A 19102-nucleotide genomic window follows, 5' to 3' on the forward strand; every position below is an offset into this window, starting at 1 on the left:
TCACATTTTTGTTATCATATCGGGGCCATGTAATTGCGGGCACATTTTACTGTGCAGTACCGTGTTTGGTCTCCCGTCAGATTTTACAGACGGGGCAATAATTTATTCGAGTTTATTTTATACGTTATAATTGCACACTCTGTAAAGTTTGAAAAGTATTTAATAAAAAATGTGTAATATAGCCTACTGGACACCTGCTAGTCTGAAGCTATATTCGACTATTCGAGGCAATGTAAAATCATGTATGTTCAAATTTCTCATCATGAGTACCACACATTAAGAGTTACTCTCCATCTCAAATTAAGTAGCACGTGTTAACTGATGATCTAGCACCCGTGTTGTAGTAGCTCTGCTAATGTTCAGTCCTGATTACTGATGCAAGGGACACTTTACCTCTAAAGGAAAGAGATTATACAGGAACGATTGACCATTCTGTTGTTTGCTAATATTCAGTTTTCGGTCGTGCTCATTACTAATGCAAGGGCCACTTTTAGTAATTATAGCTATGATTGACCATTATGTTATGAAATCTAATGGATCCTCTCTGTGTCACCGTCTGTGCTAATAAGAGTCGACTAACGCATAATTTGTGTACCAGCTGAAGTATGTGTCTTCGTTTTTTCATTTATGTCTTTTTACTACCGTGGAATTAACGAGCAATTTTCCGAATATTTATTACTATTTTTGTATTTATGATAAGTAATATAATTGTCTTTTCTCATACAAAAAATTGTCTTTTCTCATGTAATGGTATATAATGACGTTTAAAAAAAGGATCAATTTTCTTGTCTCTATCGAATGGATTTCTTGACATTTGCTATTACAGCCTTAGCAAGTTCAGCTTTACAGGTTTTTAAATAATTGGTGTCCATTATTCAAAGCGGTTGTTAACTCTTGATTTTGTACCCTTAGTAACGAAAAAATGGGGAAAATATGGGCCCCTCCCAATAATTACAGTCTGTTTGGAGGATACGAGAAGTACTGGTGGCTTGATAACAATGTGAACCCTGTTTTGGCCCGTTCATTCTTCTCAATGTGTTTCCTTCTTGGTACACTTATTGGACTGATTGGAAGTACTATAATCTTAATAGCTACTAAACAGAAAGCAATTAGGTTGGGCAAGATAACAACTGCATTGATTCAACATGTTGCAGTTTTGGACCTCTTAACTACATTTGTAGTTCTCTTCCCCACTTGCTTGGCTGCCATCACGGACCATTGGTTGCTAGGCAAACAATTCTGTGCTTTTCAAGCATACTCCAGATGGTTTTTGGTGTCTGCTACTGGTTTTTTGATTACTGCTGTGAACTGTTCTAAACTGGCTTCTATCCTGTTTCCATTTAGGAGTGCAACATGGACTTGTGGACAAGGACACATTATAGCATGCTGCATCTGGGCTCTCTCATTAGCCCTTAATTTAATATTTGTTCTGCAAAAAGATAAAATTAACGTTAAATACGATAAAAATCTGCTAAGTTGTGACATATTGATTGAACTTCAATTGTTTATTAAGTCAGCTATTGTAGTATTTAGTGTTGCACTACTCTGTACCATTACAGTAGTGATTTCTGGAATCTGGCTGATAGTGATTGCTATAAGGCTGAATCACCGACAAGGGAGATCAGTTAATATTCAGGGAACCTTAACTGTAATCTTAATAGCTGCTGTTTATTGCATTAGTGTGTTGCCTCTTTTTGGATATTATGTCCTTGAGGTGATTGCCAGTGATAGTGACAGAAACCTTAAATTGGCAATGTTTTGTCAGTGTATTCCATACTTGAACAACATTGCCAATGTTTTCATATACATGATGTCCCTAACAAGCTTTCAGAATTTCATCAAGGCAAAATTTGTTGCGATTTTTTCGTGTTTCATTACCCAGAGGCAAATACATCCTATAATTATTAGGGCCTAACCCTGCAGTTCCACGGCTCAGTTTTGCAACCAGATTTGCTCACATTTTTTCTCACATTTTTGCGACCGGAAATGAAATTCAAAAACATTTCTCCGCACGGAGAAATATTTTTGATATGACCCAAAACTCGGTGAAAGCAGTTTAACCTAGGCGCTCACGTGGGACATTTCATTATAATGCGCCCACGTGCGCGCGCAAATCTGCGAGCAAATACCAACCGTGGAAACGTACATTGTAAACAAAACTGCTTTCGCGGAGTTTTGCTTTTCAAAACTCATTGCGCGGAGTTTTGTGTCAAATCTGGTCGCAAAACTGAGCCGTGGAACTGGGCTGTAAGCAATTAACGAATTGCTACATACAGATCCAACTCAAAGAAGGAGTCAGGAGGAAGTAAAGGAAACAGTTTTAATTGAAAGGGGTGGAACAGAAGTCGATAAAACGGGAATCTAAGCTCATGCAGTGGAAACAGACTATTGTCTTCTGAAGAATCGAGAATAACTGAGAGCAAAACCACTGTTCAATATTCATGTTAATCTAGTACACTTGTAGAATATAGATATACATAATACATTATCTATTGTGATTAGTATGATAAGCTTGCTGTCAATATACGCTACTTTGGTTACCAATAATTTTATTATTTGCATTTAATACAGCTTGAACATTACTCCAGGCATATGGGATTAGTGCTGGCTAATAGTATTCCATTAGAGATTTATTATGTGATCATGTAAAAAAGTCTTACAGTTTTTCCCAAAGAAAGCTAAAAATCATCAGAATATAAGAAGAGATTTTCGAAGATTTTTAAAGAGAAGCTTTTGTGCCGTCTCCTTTTTTTTACCAGTGGCCAATCAGTGAGGTCGGTGAGAGTGAGACAAGTTGCCATAAAGGTACTGGAAGCTGTATATCCGGAGAAAACTTTGACGGAAGGAAAATTTTGAAAATGTCCTACCGGCAGGATATAATCTGAAGAGATTTCCGAAATTTTGCGGTTTTGACTGATATGAATTTGAAATGATTGTTGAAACGACATCATGAACGGTTTTGCAGAATTTTTGTGTGTTTATTGTGTTCTAAATTTTAATCGGCTGTATCTTCGATTGTGATGGATATTTTTGATGTGCAATGAAAACTGACAGTCACAGAATACTATTATTCCCTCTCTGGCCAGGGGCTTTCTAATTATCACATAAAATGAATGTTCGAACACTGATGTACTGTATAGCCTAAGGATTATCTAACATTATCATTAACACAATATGATACTTGTGCTTTGAGACATGTGCTTTGAGACATGTGCTTTGAGACATGTGCTTTGAGACATGTGCTTTGAGACATGTGCTTTGAGACATGTGCTTTGAGATAATGTAAGGTAATCCTTTGGATGAGTTATAATATAAAATTGAATCATAATATTATTACGTCATTTTAATATAATTAGTATAATATTGTATAGACCCTGATCATTAGGAGAGATGCGAAAGAGGTTAACCGATCGATTATAGATTATTATATCCTGCCTTTAACTATCAATGAGAGTAAATATTGTTAATTCTTGACCTTAGTGCCACAGTTTCTGTGGTAAAAACAAATTTATAGTCAAACGTTATATATCGTAGAAGGGCATGATTTACTCACATCACTAAGCATCTGGATGGATAACTAACACACAAGGATAAACTGACCTTTAAACATGACCACCAGCTTTACCACGTAACCATAGCTCCGAAATAAATAAATTGCTCTACATAGAAACATCTGGCCTGATCCTATCACATTGTGGTCCCCAGGGGTTCGGTAAAGCCCTTTCAGGCACTGGGTCCTTTTACCAGCCACAATAAAATTGGTCATGCCAGTACTGTCATAAACTGTAACCAAATATTTAAAAATTAGATATCTTTTGCTAAATTTTAAATTTTAAGTCATAGAGCAATCTTCTTAATTTTAAAATTTAAGAATAATATTTTACCCTAACTATGATGTGGTGGCATTTCATACTTTCAACTTTGAAAGTAAATAGATTATTAGTGACAACAAAATTATAGTTTAAGACATCCATTCTGCATTGTGTTTCCAATATTAGAATTTATGGCAAGTTTCCATAAACGATATTTTATGATCGGCGCCGATAATCGCTTATTGAGCGCTTTCTCGGCGCTTTTTAAAAAAAAACCCGTTTATAATCGATTTTTTTACGATTATAAACGGTTCAAAAAAAATCGCTTATAATCGACTATAATTGATGTCATAATTCAAAAAAGCGCTTTTTTAAATTTAAAAGCGCTTATAAGCGCTTATAAGCGTCTTACTAGCGTCGCTGAGCGATTTGAAAGCGATTTTCCAGTAGGATTGGCGCCAAAAACGGGTGGATAAGCGGTTGGCCGGATAAGCGATTCGTAGGCGCTTTTTTGAACCATTTATAAGCGATTATAAGCGCTTATAATTGGGGTGCAATTTAGCTGTTTGTAAAGCGCAAATAAAGCGCTTATAAGCGCTTTTAAAATTGAGTCAGGAAAACGCTATATTACATCTTATAACCGCGTATAATCGATTATAATCGCTTTTTTAGAAATCGCTTATAACGGCTAATTCATCGCTATTTCACCGCTTTTACCGCTTTTCCTATCATCCATGGCCAGGTGAGCAGGAATTAAAAAGCGCTTATAAGCGCTTTTTCGATGCTGCCCCTAACCTGGTCGGAACTGGGGAGGGCCCGGAATTTAAAAGCGCTTATAAGCGATTTCTCAATTCCCCTTAATCTGGTCGGAACTGGAGAGTGCCTGGAATTAATACGCGCTTATAAGCGATTTCTCAATTCCCCTTTACCTGGTCGGAACTGGAAATCAGAGTGCCCGCTTATAAGTGCTTTTCTGTGCAACCTGGGGTGCACCGGCATAGTCAGGATTTAAAAGCGCTTATAGGCGCTTATGATTGCTTTTCTACCGCTTTCCTATCGCCCATGGCCTGGTTGGCAGGAATTAAAAAGTGCTTATAAGCGCTTTTTCAATGCTGCCACTAACCTGGTCGGAACGGGGGAGTGCCCGGAATTAAAAAGCGCTTATAAGCACTTTTTCAATGCTGCCCCTAACCTGGTCGGAACGGGGGAGTGCCCGGAATTAAAAAGCGCTTATAAGCGCTTTTTCAATGCTGCCCCTAACCTGGTCGGGACGGGGGAGTACCCGAAATTAGAAAGCGCTTATAAGGGAGAGTGCCAGGAATTAGAAAGCGCTTATAAGCTTAACGGGCGATACTTGTAAAATATTTGTTTCAAATATTACGTTGAGTCCAACTCGGTGCGCGTCCTGGTAAGTTATAAACTTACAATTATAAGCAAAAATCTGAACATCCGTTCACCTGGGGTGCACGGAATTTAAATGCGCTTATAAGCGCTTTTCTCGATGCCCCTAAACCTGTCATGCACTGGCGGGAGTCAGGATTTGAAAAGCGGTTATAAGCGATTACAATCACTTTTTATTACTGGTTTTTACCACTTTATCTATCATTTATCACCATGGATTTAAACATAGTTGTTTGACTGGCGATCTAGAAGCCAAGTAAGAAGGCTAAGTGCACGGCGCGGCAAAGTTCTCCGACAATAATTGTCAGAAATTGTAAAGCGCTTGCAAGCGTTTATTTATATGTTGTTAATGGTGGCGGTTGACCTGGTGGCGGTCGATGCGCGCTGCGTCACACACTTCACATTCAGAACTTGCAAAAGAAAAGTATAGTATATGAAATTAAATTATTGCGCTGGGCCACGCTCAGTCTGTCAACGAGTATGACAGGCCTGTTTATGTCATTCCAAGGAATCTCTAGTCGGGTTGAGCGAATCACGACGTCTGAAAAAAGTGCGGTGCTCATTGAAAGTTATAACTTTCAATGAGCACCGCACTTTTTTCAGACACACTAACGTTAGTGTGTGCGTGACCAGCATTCACGTACTTGTTCATAATCAATCGTGGACATAAAAAACACGTGCACGCTGAGTACCAATAGGAAAAAAGTAATGTATACACTAAAAAAGCCGCGCGCGTGCTGAGATAGCTTGTAAAATCTGGTTATTACAGATAATATTAGATAGTAAAACTGCAACAAATAAACCACGCCAGCTTGCACGTTTGAGTCGCAGGTCGCTCCTACGAAATCGCTCGCCCAATGGTTAGGGTTAGGGTTGGGATTAGGGTTTATGTAAAACTGTTTTGTACGGCTGCAAAACCATAAAAACCAAGGTCACGTGAAATTTTTGGGCGAGCGAATTAGCAAGAGCCGGTTTTTATATAAAAATAAGCGTACACATGATATACAATGCAATAAAGCTAAGAGTTTCTGCATGTTCGATTATTTTGCACCTAAGTCTAACCATATGCCTTCGTGCTGCCGTTGCTCTATCCAGATAGCTAGTGCGCCATGCCATCGACAGTGAGCCGCGCGTGCCGACTGTATATATAGTAGTAGGATGGTTTTTTAGCGCTAATTTCGGCCAGCACAATTTTCTTCAAACAAATAGATATTGAGTATCCTTCCCGACCTCCGATTGCAACAAAAATTGGTGAGCTTACTCATAGTCATAGACTTACAAGGAAAGTGTCCGAAATAATACGACAAAAATCAACGAATTTGGTCAAATTACGCGACTTTTACAGCTACTTTTGCTCCAAAAGCCGCGCATCATCAAATATGGCACCCTTCACCTAACCATGTGCTTTCGCTCCACTTCGGGCGCGCTTGTTTCACAAGTCAAGAAGTGAGGGGGCTTATAAGCGCTCTTTAGTTCCGGGCACTCCCCCGTTCCGACCAGGTAAGGGCCTAGGGGCAGCATTGAAAAAGTGCTTATAAGCGCTTTCTAATTCCTACCAACCAGGCCATGGGCGATAGGAAAAGCGGTAGAAAAGCAATCATAAGCGCTTTTAAATCCTGACTCTGCCGGTGCACCCCAGGTTGCACAGAAAAGCACTTATATAAGCGGGCACTCTGATTTCCAGTTCCGACCAGGTTAGGGGCAGCATTTAAAAAGCGGTTATAAGCGCTTTTTAATTCCGGGCATTCCCCCGTTCCGACCGGGTTAGGTGCAGCATTGAAAAAGTGCTTATAAGCGCTTTCTAATTCCTGCCAACCAGGCCATGGGAGATAGGGAAAGCGGTAGAAAAGCGATCATAAGCGCCTCTAAGCGCTTTTAAATCCTGACTCTGCCGGTGTACCCCAGGTTGCTCAGAAAAGCACATGCAAGTTCCGACCAGGTAAAGGGGAGTTGAGAAATCGCTTATAAGCGCTTTTAAATTCCGGGCACTACCCCGTTCCGACCAGGTTAGGGGCAGCATCGAAAAAGCGCTTATAAGCGCTTTTTAATTCCTGCTCACCTGGCCATGGATGATAGGAAAAGCGGTAAAAGCGGTGAAATAGCGATGAATTAGCCGTTATAAGAGATTTCTAAAAAAGCGATTATAATCGATTATAAGCGGTTATAAGATGTAATATAGCGTTTTCCTGACTCAATTTTAAAAGCGCTTATAAGCGCTTTATTTGCGCTTTACAAACAGCTAAATTGCACCCCAATTATAAGCGCTTATAATCGCTTATAAATGGTTCAAAAAAGCGCCTACGAATCGCTTATCCGGCCAACTGCTTATCCACCCGTTTTTGGCGCCAATCCTACTGGAAAACCGCTTTCAAATCGCTCAGCGACGCTAGTAAGCGCTTAAAAGCTTATAAGCGCTTTTAAATTCAAAAAAGCGCTTTTTTGAATTATGACATCAATTATAGTCGATTATAAGCGATTTTTTTTGAACCGTTTATAATCGTAAAAAAATCGATTATAAACGGTTTTTAAAAAAAAAAGCGCCGAGAAAGCGCTCAATAAGCGATTATCGGCGCCGATCATAAAATATCGTTTATGGAAACTTGCCGAATTTATGAAATGTATTGATTGAATAATTGGTAATAAATTTAACTTTTGTTTTATTAACTTTTGTTTTATTAGAGACGTATTATATATTAGGAAGTTTGTATTCTGATAAAATTTTAAGTTTTGGTGTGAGAATTAACGTGTGGAAATAAAAGAGATATTTATTTTATTATACATATCATATATCTTAATTATGTGATAGTATTATAATTTTACCAACAGATTATATCTTTATATCATTTCAGTTAGTATCGACATGAATGTTGCGATATTATTGCAGTTTATTTTTGTATTATATTGTATTCAATAAACCGGTTTCAAAGCCCTTATGGGAGGCCCTCGTCCCCGGTCTTTGAAACAAAACATAATATTTCTAATGATAATTCATTATACGTTTTATATTATTAGTAATAGTGAAGAATTCGTGCGCGTGGGTGCGTTCGTTCGTTTGTTCGTGTGTTATGTACTAACCACTTGATCAAGAAAAGGATAAGAATTATGGGATTGGTTAAAATATAATATAAAACAGGAAGTATAAAGACCAGCATTTAATGTGAGAGTCAATGAAACAATAAAACAATAACTAACTAACTATCAATGAGAGTACAAATTTTTAATTCTTGACCTTAGTGCCACAGTTTCTGTGGTAAAAACAAATTTATAGTTAAACTTATATATTGTAGAAGGGCATGATTTACTCACATCACTAAGCATCTGGATGGATAATTAGCACACAAAGATAAACTGACCTTTAAACATGACCACCAGCTATACCACGTAACCATAGCTCCGAAATAAATAAATTGCTCTACATAGAAACATCTGGCCTGATCCTATCACATTGTGGTCCCCAGGGGTTCGGTAAAGCCCTTACAGGCAACTGGGTCCTTTTACCAGCCACAATAAAATTGATCATGCCAGTACTGTCATAAACTGTAACCAACTATTTAAAAATTAGATATCTTTTGCTAAATTTTAAATTTTAAGTCATAGAGCAATCTTCTCAATTTTAAAATTTTTAAGAATTATATTTTACCCTAACTATGATGTGGTGGCATTTCATACTTAACTAAATTTCAACTTTGAAAGTAAATAGATTATTAGTGACAACAAAATTATAGTTTAAGACATCCATTCTGCATTGTGTTTCCAATATTAGAATTTATGATATGTATTGATTGAATAATTGGTAATAAATTTAAGTTTTGTTTTAAAACTTTTGTTTTAAAAAAATAAGTTTTATTCAATGAAACAATAAGTTTTATTTTACATTCCTTTCATAAATAAAATAAGAACTTAAACCACGAATTAGTTAACTAGAAGTAAACTTGAGGAAATATTCTTTAGTGGTTGTATATAATTATTTAAAAAACTTTATTTGTTAGTATTTTTATTATGGAAAGTGGTTGAATTTAGTGAGACAAGGTCAGTTTCTCTATTGTCTCAGAAAAATTTCTACTTTAAAGTAGGCAATGCTGAGTGGCAGGAATGACGGACCAAAACGCTTGGGGCTAACAAGTCGGAATCATGTGGGTTTAATAGAGTCGTACATGGCTAACCTCACACTTAGTGCAGCTACTTTTCCAGCCTGTCCAGAAGTAGCTTTGCCTCCTCAATTATATCAGTGATACACACAACATCATGCGTAATAATCATCAAGATCTTCACCTTATAGTGAGTACCTTTAACTGATTGATTTGGCACCTGTGAAGGAGCTGGCTAATGTTCAGTTGTAGGCCATCGTGATTACTAATGCAAGGGACATTCTTAAATACAGATCGACCATTGTGTTATGAAATACGATCTTATAATGAATGAGGACTAAAAAATTGAGCAAGTATAATTCCTCTTTAAATTTAAGAAGCTATAAAAAGGATTCCACGTATTTGGTCAATATTTTGTGAGAGGACGTAGCGCCTGCGTCTTCTCACCACCTGTGCTAATGAGAGTCGACTAACGCATATTTTGTGTCTAGTCAAAGCAACATTCATTACCCGAAGTACGTCTCCTCTCTGTACTCCAGGATGGAAAAGATTAAAAGAATACCTGGTTTTTAGCATACACCTTAGTTTTTTATCATTTATGTCTTTTGTTTTTTTTTCTTGTTATGGTATTATATGCCGTTTAAAAAGGACCTAATGTTCTAAATCTCGGTGACAATTGACCCCCCGACAATTGACCCCCTATGTAATTACACTGGGGTCAATTGTCGCGAAATCTAGGACTGAGTACGACAATCGACCCCCCGACAATTGACCCCCATCTGCCCATGTAATTACACTGGGGTCAATTGATCGGGTTAGGGTCAGGGTCAGGGTTAGGATTCTAAGGGTCAGGGTTAAGGTCAGGGCCAGGGTCAGGGTCAGGGTCAGGGTCCTGGGTCAGGGTCAGGGTCAGGGTCAGGGTCAGGGTCAGGGTCAGGGTCAGGGTCAGGGTCAGGGTCAGGGTCCTGGCTTCCTGGGTCAGGGTTAGGGTTAGGGTTAATTGCATTTAATTATATTGTCAGGGGGATCAATTGTCGGGGGTCAATTGTCGGGGGTCAATTTTCGGGGGGTCAATTGTCGGGGGGTCAATTGTTGGGGGGGTCAATTGTCGCCCACCCCTAAATCTCTATCAAATGGATTTTTGAAATTTGCTATGCCAAGAACCAAATTCACAAGCTCAGCTTCACAGGTTTTTAAATAATTGGTGTCCATTATTCAAAGCAGTTGTTAACCCTTGATTTTGTACACTTAGTAACGAAAAAATGGGGAAAATATTGGCCCCTTCCAACAATTACAGCCTGTTTGGAGGATACGCGAAGAACTGGTGGCTTAAAAGCAATGTGAACCCTGTTTTGGCCCGTTCACTCTTCTCAACGTGTTTCCTTCTTGGTACACTTATTGGACTGATTGGAAGTACTATAATCTTAATAGCTACTAAACAGAAAGCAATTAGGTTGGGCAAGATAGTAACTGCATTGATTCAACATGTCGCAGTTTTGGACCTCTTAACTACATTTGTAATTCTCTTCCCCACTTGCTTGGCTGCCATCACAGACCATTGGTTGCTAGGCAAACAATTCTGTGCTTTTCAAGCATACTCCAGATGGTTTTTGGTGTCTGCTACTGCTCTTTTGATTACTGCTGTGAACTGTTCTAAACTGGCTTCTATCCTGTTTCCATTTAGGAGTGCAACATGGACTTGTGGACAAGGACACATTATAGCATGCTGCATCTGGGCTCTCTCATTAGCCCTTAATTTAATATTTGTTCTGCAAAAAGATAAAATTAACGTTGTTTACTATAAGAGTAATCTAAGTTGTGACATGTTGATTGAATATCAATGGTTTATTAAATCAGCTATTGTAGTATTTAGTGTTGCACTACTCTGTACCGTCACAGTAGTGATTTCTGGAATCTGGCTGATAGTGATCGCTATAAGGCTGAATCAACGACAAGGGAGATCAGTTAATCTTCAGGGAACCTTAACTGTAATCTTAATAGCTGCTGTTTATTGCATTAGTATGTTGCCCCTTTTTGGATATTATTTCCTTAGGGTGATTGCCAGTGATAGTGCCAGAAACCTTAAATTGGAAATGTTTTGTAAGTGTATTCCATACTTGAACAACATTGCCAATGTTTTCATCTACATGATGTCCCTAACAAGCTTTCAGAATTTCATCAAGGGAAAATTTGTTGCGATGTTTTCGTGTTTCATTACCCAGAGGCAAATACATCCTATTATTAGGGCCCAAGCAATTAACGAATTGCTACATACAGATCCAACTCAAAGAAGGCGGCAGGAGGAAGTAAAGGAAACAGTTTTAATTGAAAGGGGTGGAACAGAAGTCGATGAAACGGGAATATAAGCCCATGCTGTGGAAACAGACTATTGTCTTCTGAGGCGTCGAGAATAACTGAGAGCAAAACCACTGTTCAATATTCATGTTAATCTAGTACACTTATAGAATATAGATATATACATATTACATTATCTATTATCATTAGTATAATAAGCTTGCTGTCAATATTATACGCTACTTTGGTTACCAATAATTTTAATTTAATATAGCTTCATTACTCCAGGCATATGGGATTAGTGCTGGCTAATAGTATTCCATTAGAGATTTATTATGTGATCATGTTTAAAAGGAACTCTTAAAACTTAATGTTTGTAAAAGCATTGGCCCAGACTGCCATCATTCAAAGCTGATAAACTATAAAGTCGTTAGCAGGAGATGAAAGTTTTGTAACAGCCCTTACTACTTTACTAAATAATTATGAAAATCATCAGAATACAAGAATTTGTTCAGTTAGTTGTTGTAAATACTGGGTACTATTTTATGAAACAGCAGCATGCTTTCTATTTTCCTACCGTCAATAGAGTTCTGCCTTAGTTCATGTAATTTCTGTATTGATAATGATAATACACACATTTTATTATGACTTGCGTAATTTAGCCTACTAGACACCTGCTACTCCCATCTCAAAGTAAGTAGCACGTGTTAACTGATTATCTAGCACCCGTGTTTTAAAATCGTAGCTAATTTTCAGTTCTGATTACTGATGCAAGGGCTGCTTTACATCTTAAGAAAAGTAATTATATGTATGATTGACCATTCTGTTATAAATCTCATGATCTAATGTGAGCACAAAGAAGTGAAATGGATCAAGTGTTTAGTAATTGATAATCTACATAGTCAACCAAGGCTCACAAAAGCTTAAATGCGCCTGGGTCCTCTCCCCACCTGTGCTAATAAGAGTCGACTAGCACATGTTAGCATAAGCCTTAGTTTTATCATTAGGCTCATTATGTCTATTTACATTAGCCACTATGCAATTAACGAGCAATTTTCCGAACTATTTTTGCATTGGTTGATTTGTGATAAATGATAAAATTGTCTTTTCTCATACAAAAAATTTTCTTTTTAACAAAAATGCCGTTTAACAAAGGAATCAATTTTTTAAACCTTATCTCTGTTAAATTGATTTTTTGACATTTGCTATGCCAAGAATAAAATTCACAAGCTCAGCTTTATAGGTTTTTAAACAATTGGTGTTCATTATTCAAAGCGGTTGTTGACCCTTGATTTTGTACCCTTAGTAACGGAAAATGGGGAAAATATGGGCCCCTTCCAACAATTACAGTCTGTTTGGAGGATACGAGAAGTACTGGTGGCTTGATAACAATGTGAACCCTGTTTTGGCGCGTTCACTCTTCTCAACGTTTTTCCTTCTTGGTACACTTATTGGACTGATTGGAAGTACTGTAATCTTAATAGCTACTAAACAGAAAGCAATTAGGTTGGGCAAGATAACAACTGCATTGATTCAACATGTTGCAGTTTTGGACCTCTTAACTACATTTGCAGTTCTCTTCCCCACTTGCTTGGCTGCCATCACGGACCATTGGTTGCTAGGCAAACAATTCTGTGCTTTTCAAGCATACTCCAGATGGTTTTTGATGTCTGCTACTGGTTTTTTGATTACTGCTGTGAACTGTTCTAAACTGGCTTCTATCCTGTTTCCATTTAGGAGTGCAACATGGACTTGTGGACAAGGACACATTATAGCATGCTGCATCTGGGCTCTCTCATTAGCCCTTAATTTAATATTTGTTCTGCAAAAAGATAAAATTAACGTTGTTTACTATAAGAGTAATCTAAGTTGTGACATGTTGATTGAATATCAATTGTTTATTAAATCAGCTATTGTAGTATTTAGTGTTGCACTACTCTGTACCGTCACAGTAGTGATTTCTGGAATCTGGCTGATAGTGATTGCCGTAAGGCTGAATCAACGACAAGGGAGATCAGTTAATCTTCAGGGAACCTTAACTGTAATCTTAATAGCTGTTGTTTATTGCATTAGTGTGTTGCCTCTTTTTGGATATTATGTCCTTGAGGTGATTGCAGGTGATAACGACATGTTTAAATTGGAAATGTTTTGTCAGTGTATTCCATACTTGAACAACATTGCCAATGTTTTCATTTACATGATGTCCCTAACAAGCTTTCAGAATTTCATCAAGGCGAGATTTGTTGCGATCTTTTCGTGTTTCATTACCCAGAGGGAAATACATCCTATTATTAGGGCTCAAACAATTAAAGAATTGCTACATACAGATCCAACTCAAAGAAGGCGGCAGGAGGAAGGAAAGGAAACAGTTTTAACTGAAAGAAGGGGCGGAACGGAAGTCAATGAAACGGGAATCTAAGCTCATGCAGTGGAAACAGACTATTGTCTTCTGAAGAATCGAGAATAACTGAGAGCAAAACCACTGTTCAATATTCATGTTAATCTAGTACACTTACAGAATATAGATTATCTATTGTATATTTGCATGATAAGCTTACTGTCAATATTATATGCTACTTTAGTTACCAATAATTTTATCATTTGCATTTAATACAGCTTCAACATTACTCCTAACTCCAGGCATATGGGATTAATGCTGGCTAATAGTATTCTATTAGAGATTTATTATGTGATCATGTTAAAAAGGAACTCTTAAAACATAATGTTTGTATAAGCATTGGCCCAGACTGCCATCATTCAAAGCTGCTAAAGTCGTTAGTAGGATATGAAAGTTTTGTAACAGCCCTTACTAAATTATTATGAAAATCATCAGAATGTAAGAATTTGCTCAGTTTGTTGTTATTAATATTCCTGTCTACCTTCAAAAAAGTTCTGCCTTAGTTCATGTAATTTCTGTATTGATAATGATAACTATACATAATATAATATAATATACTTTATTATGACATGTGTAATATAGCCTACTAGACACCTGCTAGTGGGAAGCTATATTCGAGGCAATGTAAAATCATGTATGTTCAAATTTCTCATGAGTACCACACATTAAGATCTACTCTCCATCTCAAAGTAAGTAGCACGTGTTAACTAATGATCTAGCACCCGTGTTGTAGTAGCTTTGCTAATGTTCAGTCCTGATTACTGATGCAAAGGCCGCTTTACCTCTAAAGGAAAGAGATTATAGGTATGATTGACCATTCTGTTGTTTGCTAATATTCAGTTTTCGGTCGTGCTCATTACTAATGCAAGGGCCACTTTTAGTAATTATAGCTATGATTGACCATTATGTTATGAAATCTAATGGATCCTCTCTGTGTCACCGTCTGTGCTAATAAGAGTCGACTAACGCATAATTTGTGTACCAACTGAAGTATGTGTCTTCGTTTTTTCATTTATGTCTTTTTACTACCGTGGAATTAACGAGCAATTTTCCGAATAAATATTACTATTTTTGTATTTATGATAAGTAATATAATTGTCTTTTCTCATACAAAAAATTGTCTTTTCTCATGTTATGGTATATAATGACGTTTAAAAAAAGGATAAATTTTCTTGTCTCTATCGAATGGATTTCTTGACATTTGCTATTACAGCCTTAGCAAGTTCAGCTTTACAGGTTTTTAAATAATTGGTGTCCATTATTCAAAGCGGTTGTTAACTCTTGATTTTTACCCTTAGTAACGATAAATGGGGAAAATATGGGCCCCTCCCAACAATTACAGTCTGTTTGGAGGATACGAGAAGTACTGGTGGCTTGATAACAATGTGAACCCTGTTTTGGCCCGTTCACTCTTCTCAACGTGTTTCCTTCTTGGTACACTTATTGGACTGATTGGAAGTACTGTAATCTTAATCGCTACTAAACAGAAAGCAATTAGGTTGGACAAGATAACAACTGCATTGATTCAACATGTCGCAGTTTTGGACCTCTTAACTACATTTGTAGTTCTCTTCCCCACTTGCTTGGCTGCCATCACGGACCATTGGTTGCTAGGCAAACAATTCTGTGCTTTTCAAGCATACTCCAGATGGTTTTTGGTGTCTGCTACTGGTTTTTTGATTACTGCTGTGAACTGTTCCAAACTGGCTTCTATCCTGTTTCCATTTAGGAGTGCAACATGGACTTGTGGACAAGGACACATTATAGCATGCTGCATCTGGGCTCTCTCATTAGCCCTTAATTTAATATTTGTTCTGCAAAAAGATAAAATTGACGTTGTATACGGTTATAGTAATCTAAGTTGTGACATGTTGATTGAATATCAATTGTTTATTAAGTCAGCTATTGTAGTATTTAGTGTTGCACTACTCTGTACCATTGCAGTAGTGATTTCTGGCATCTGGCTGATAGTGATTGCCATAAGACTGAATCACCGACAAGGGAGATCAGTTAATCTTCAGGGAACCTTAACTGTAATCTTAATAGCTGCTGTTTATTGCATTAGTATGTTGCCCCTTTTTGGATATTATTTCCTTTGGGTGATTGCCAGTGATAGTGACAGAAACCTTAAATTGGATATGTTTTGTAAGTGTATTCCATACTTGAACAACATTGCCAATGTTTTCATCTACACGATTTCCTTAACAAGCTTTCAGAATTTCATCAAGGCGAGATTCGTTGCGATTTTTTCGTGTTTCATTACCAAGAGGCAAATACATCCTATTATTAGGGCTCAAACAATCAACGAATTGCTACATACAGATCCAACTCAAAGAAGGCGGCAGGAGGAAGGAAAGGAAACAGTTTTAACTGAAAGAAGGGGTGGAACAGAAGTCGATGAAACTGGAATCTAGGCCCATGCAGTGGAAACAGACTATTGTCTTCTGAAGAATCGAGAATAACTGAGAGCAAAACCACTGTTCAATATTCATGTTAATCTAGTACACTTGTAGAATATAGATATACATAATACATTATCTACAGTGATTAGCATGATAAGCTTGCTGTCAATATTATACGCTACTTTGGTTACCAATAATTTGTATAATTTAATATAGCTTCATTACTCCAGGCATACGGGATTAGTGCTGGCTAATAGTATTCTATTAGAGATTTATTATGTGATCATGTTAAAAAGGAATTCTTAAAAAGAATTCTTTAAAACTTAATGTTTGTGAAACACATTGGCTCAGATTGCCATCATTCAAAGCTGCTAAAGTCGTTAGTAGGATATGAAAGTTTTGTAACAGCCCTTACTAAATTATTATGAAAATCATCAGAATATAAGAATTTGCTCAGTTTGTTGTTGTAATTAATATTCCTGTGTACTATTTTACGAAACAGCAGCATGCTTTCTTTTTTTCTACCTTCAAAAAAGTTCTGCCTTAGTTCATGTAATTTCTGTATTGATAATGATAATTATACATAATATAATATAATATACTTTATTATGACATGTGTAATATAGCCTACTAGACACCTGCTATTGGGAAACTATATTCGAGGCAATGTAAAATCATGTATGTTCAAATTTCTCATGAGTACCACACATTAAGATCTACTCTCCATCTCAAATTAAGTAGCACGCGCTAACCGATGATCTAGCACCCGTGTTGTAGTAGCTCTGCTAATGTTCAGTCCTGATTACTGATGCAAGGGCCTCTTTACCTCTAAAGGAAAGAGATTATAGGAATGATTGACCATTATGTTGTAAATCTAATGATCTAATGAGAGCACAAAGAAGTGAAATAGAGCAGGTGTTTAGTAATCTTAATAGTCAACCAAGGCTCACAAAAGCTTAAAAGCTCCTGGGTCCTCTCGCCACCTGTTCTAATAAGAGTCGACTAACTCATCACTCAGCTGACAGTTAGAGATAGATCAAGTGACTGAGGCACGTTTCCTCGGAGTAATTATCGACCAAAAATTAACTTGGAGCCAACACATACTTGCCCTGGATATAATAGCTATACTAACAGTGTCTATAAAGCTATAATAAGAGCCGTATATTTCTTCAATTTGACACTGTTTTTTGCCAAGGTTCCCAGTAGTGACCCAAACAGTTCCACACAACATCACAATTCCCACCCCAGGCAAGATGAGTCTGACCGCAGCTGACTATTTTTACATGACCTGGTGTTACATGTCTCTCATCCTTGGTATATCAGGCAACCTGTACGTCCTTCACAGCACCATCAAACACAGCGCAATAAAGATGGACAAGATGTCAGTGTGGCTGATCCAGAACATTTCTGTGACTGATATCCTGCACCTCCTCTTCCTCCTCCTCCCCATCCTCATCACCCTGCACGCTGGCAAGGTCTGGATCCTGGGAACAGTAGCGTGTGAGGTGGTGTCTCAGTACCGTTATTGTGCTGTCCTCTCCAACATGATCCTTATCAACGTCCTCTCTCTCAACAAGGTCCTGAGGTGTCGGTATCCGTTGCGGAATCTTCACAGCACGTGGAAGCAGCGAGTGTCGGTTACCGTGGGAACGGCGGTGCTGTGCGCGACCCAGCCCGTGTGGAGGTGGGGGTGGGGTGCTAGCGGGGATCTGGAGGTGTCCTTCTCAGAGTATCTGTGCTACTGCTGGGACCATGAGACCAACGTCACGAGATATTTTTTCAACAGACTGGATCTGGTCTGTGCGATACTGCTTCAGATAGGCCCCTGCTCAGCTCTCGTCATCATGAACGCTATTCTGATCTACATAGCCTTCAAACATACTCACAACACTATCAACTGGTCTAATGTCTCCATCGTGGTGTTTGTAACAGGGGTGTTCCTGGCCTCCATTTTGCCTCACTTCGTGTACTTTCTGAAGAACCGTCAGAACTGGACTGACTCGGTGGAGTTGAGGTGGACGGTGGCTACCACGTTTGTTTCCACTTTCTTGAACCCTGTTATATACTTCCTGACTAACCCTACCTTAAGAACTTACACAACAACACTGGTTACGAGCTCCACTAGACTGTTCAGTTCTCGGAGGGTTGGGGTAAGTATAGGGGATAATGCTAATAACGGATGATGCCTCCAAAATACAAGCACTGTCAGTAGAAATAATGTTTAAACACAGCGATGAATTAACAATTCAACATATTTTGTAAGTATAATGAGTATGGAAAATGAAAACTAAATAATTCAAAAGTGGAAACTGTGAAAATGGATATGAAAAATATTGAGATGTATACTTTTGATGGTTTGAATCATTTTAATAATCAGAGCTAACGTGGACTGGTTCCATCCTCCTTCACTTTTCAGCAATTGATTGATGTGAAGGTGGAATTTCGAGTGAGGTTATGAACATTATTTTCACATGATGTGTGAAAGCTTGTTTATCCGTACCATTTTACTGACACCATGGCATCAACTTTAAGGCGACTTTCGCCAAAAACTGTAAAAGATATACAACTGAAACTTTTTTGACTGGTTCTAATGCTTTAATGGCCTCCAAATCAGCATGAAGAAATACAAAATTGGCCAATGAATATGAATTTTAGAGCCCAAAATTTGAACCCCCAAGTGGTGTCAAAAACGCGAATTAAATAGGT

The 19102-nt window shown here is 37.8% G+C and overlaps 1 protein-coding gene across 1 annotated transcript; it reads left to right on the top strand.

The window, feature by feature from the left end:
• Nucleotides 1–17649: 17649 nt before the first annotated feature.
• Nucleotides 17650–18579, top strand: LOC134815565 (P2Y purinoceptor 1-like). The gene has a single exon (XM_063824105.1). The coding sequence runs from the start codon at nucleotides 17650–17652 to the stop codon at nucleotides 18577–18579; it is 930 nt and encodes a 309-aa protein (XP_063680175.1).
• Nucleotides 18580–19102: the final 523 nt, after the last annotated feature.

The sequence above is a fragment of the Bolinopsis microptera genome, chromosome 5, assembly GCF_026151205.1.
Source record: "Bolinopsis microptera isolate Bmic1 chromosome 5, MBARI_Bmic_1.0, whole genome shotgun sequence".
NCBI lineage: Eukaryota > Metazoa > Ctenophora > Tentaculata > Lobata > Bolinopsidae > Bolinopsis > Bolinopsis microptera.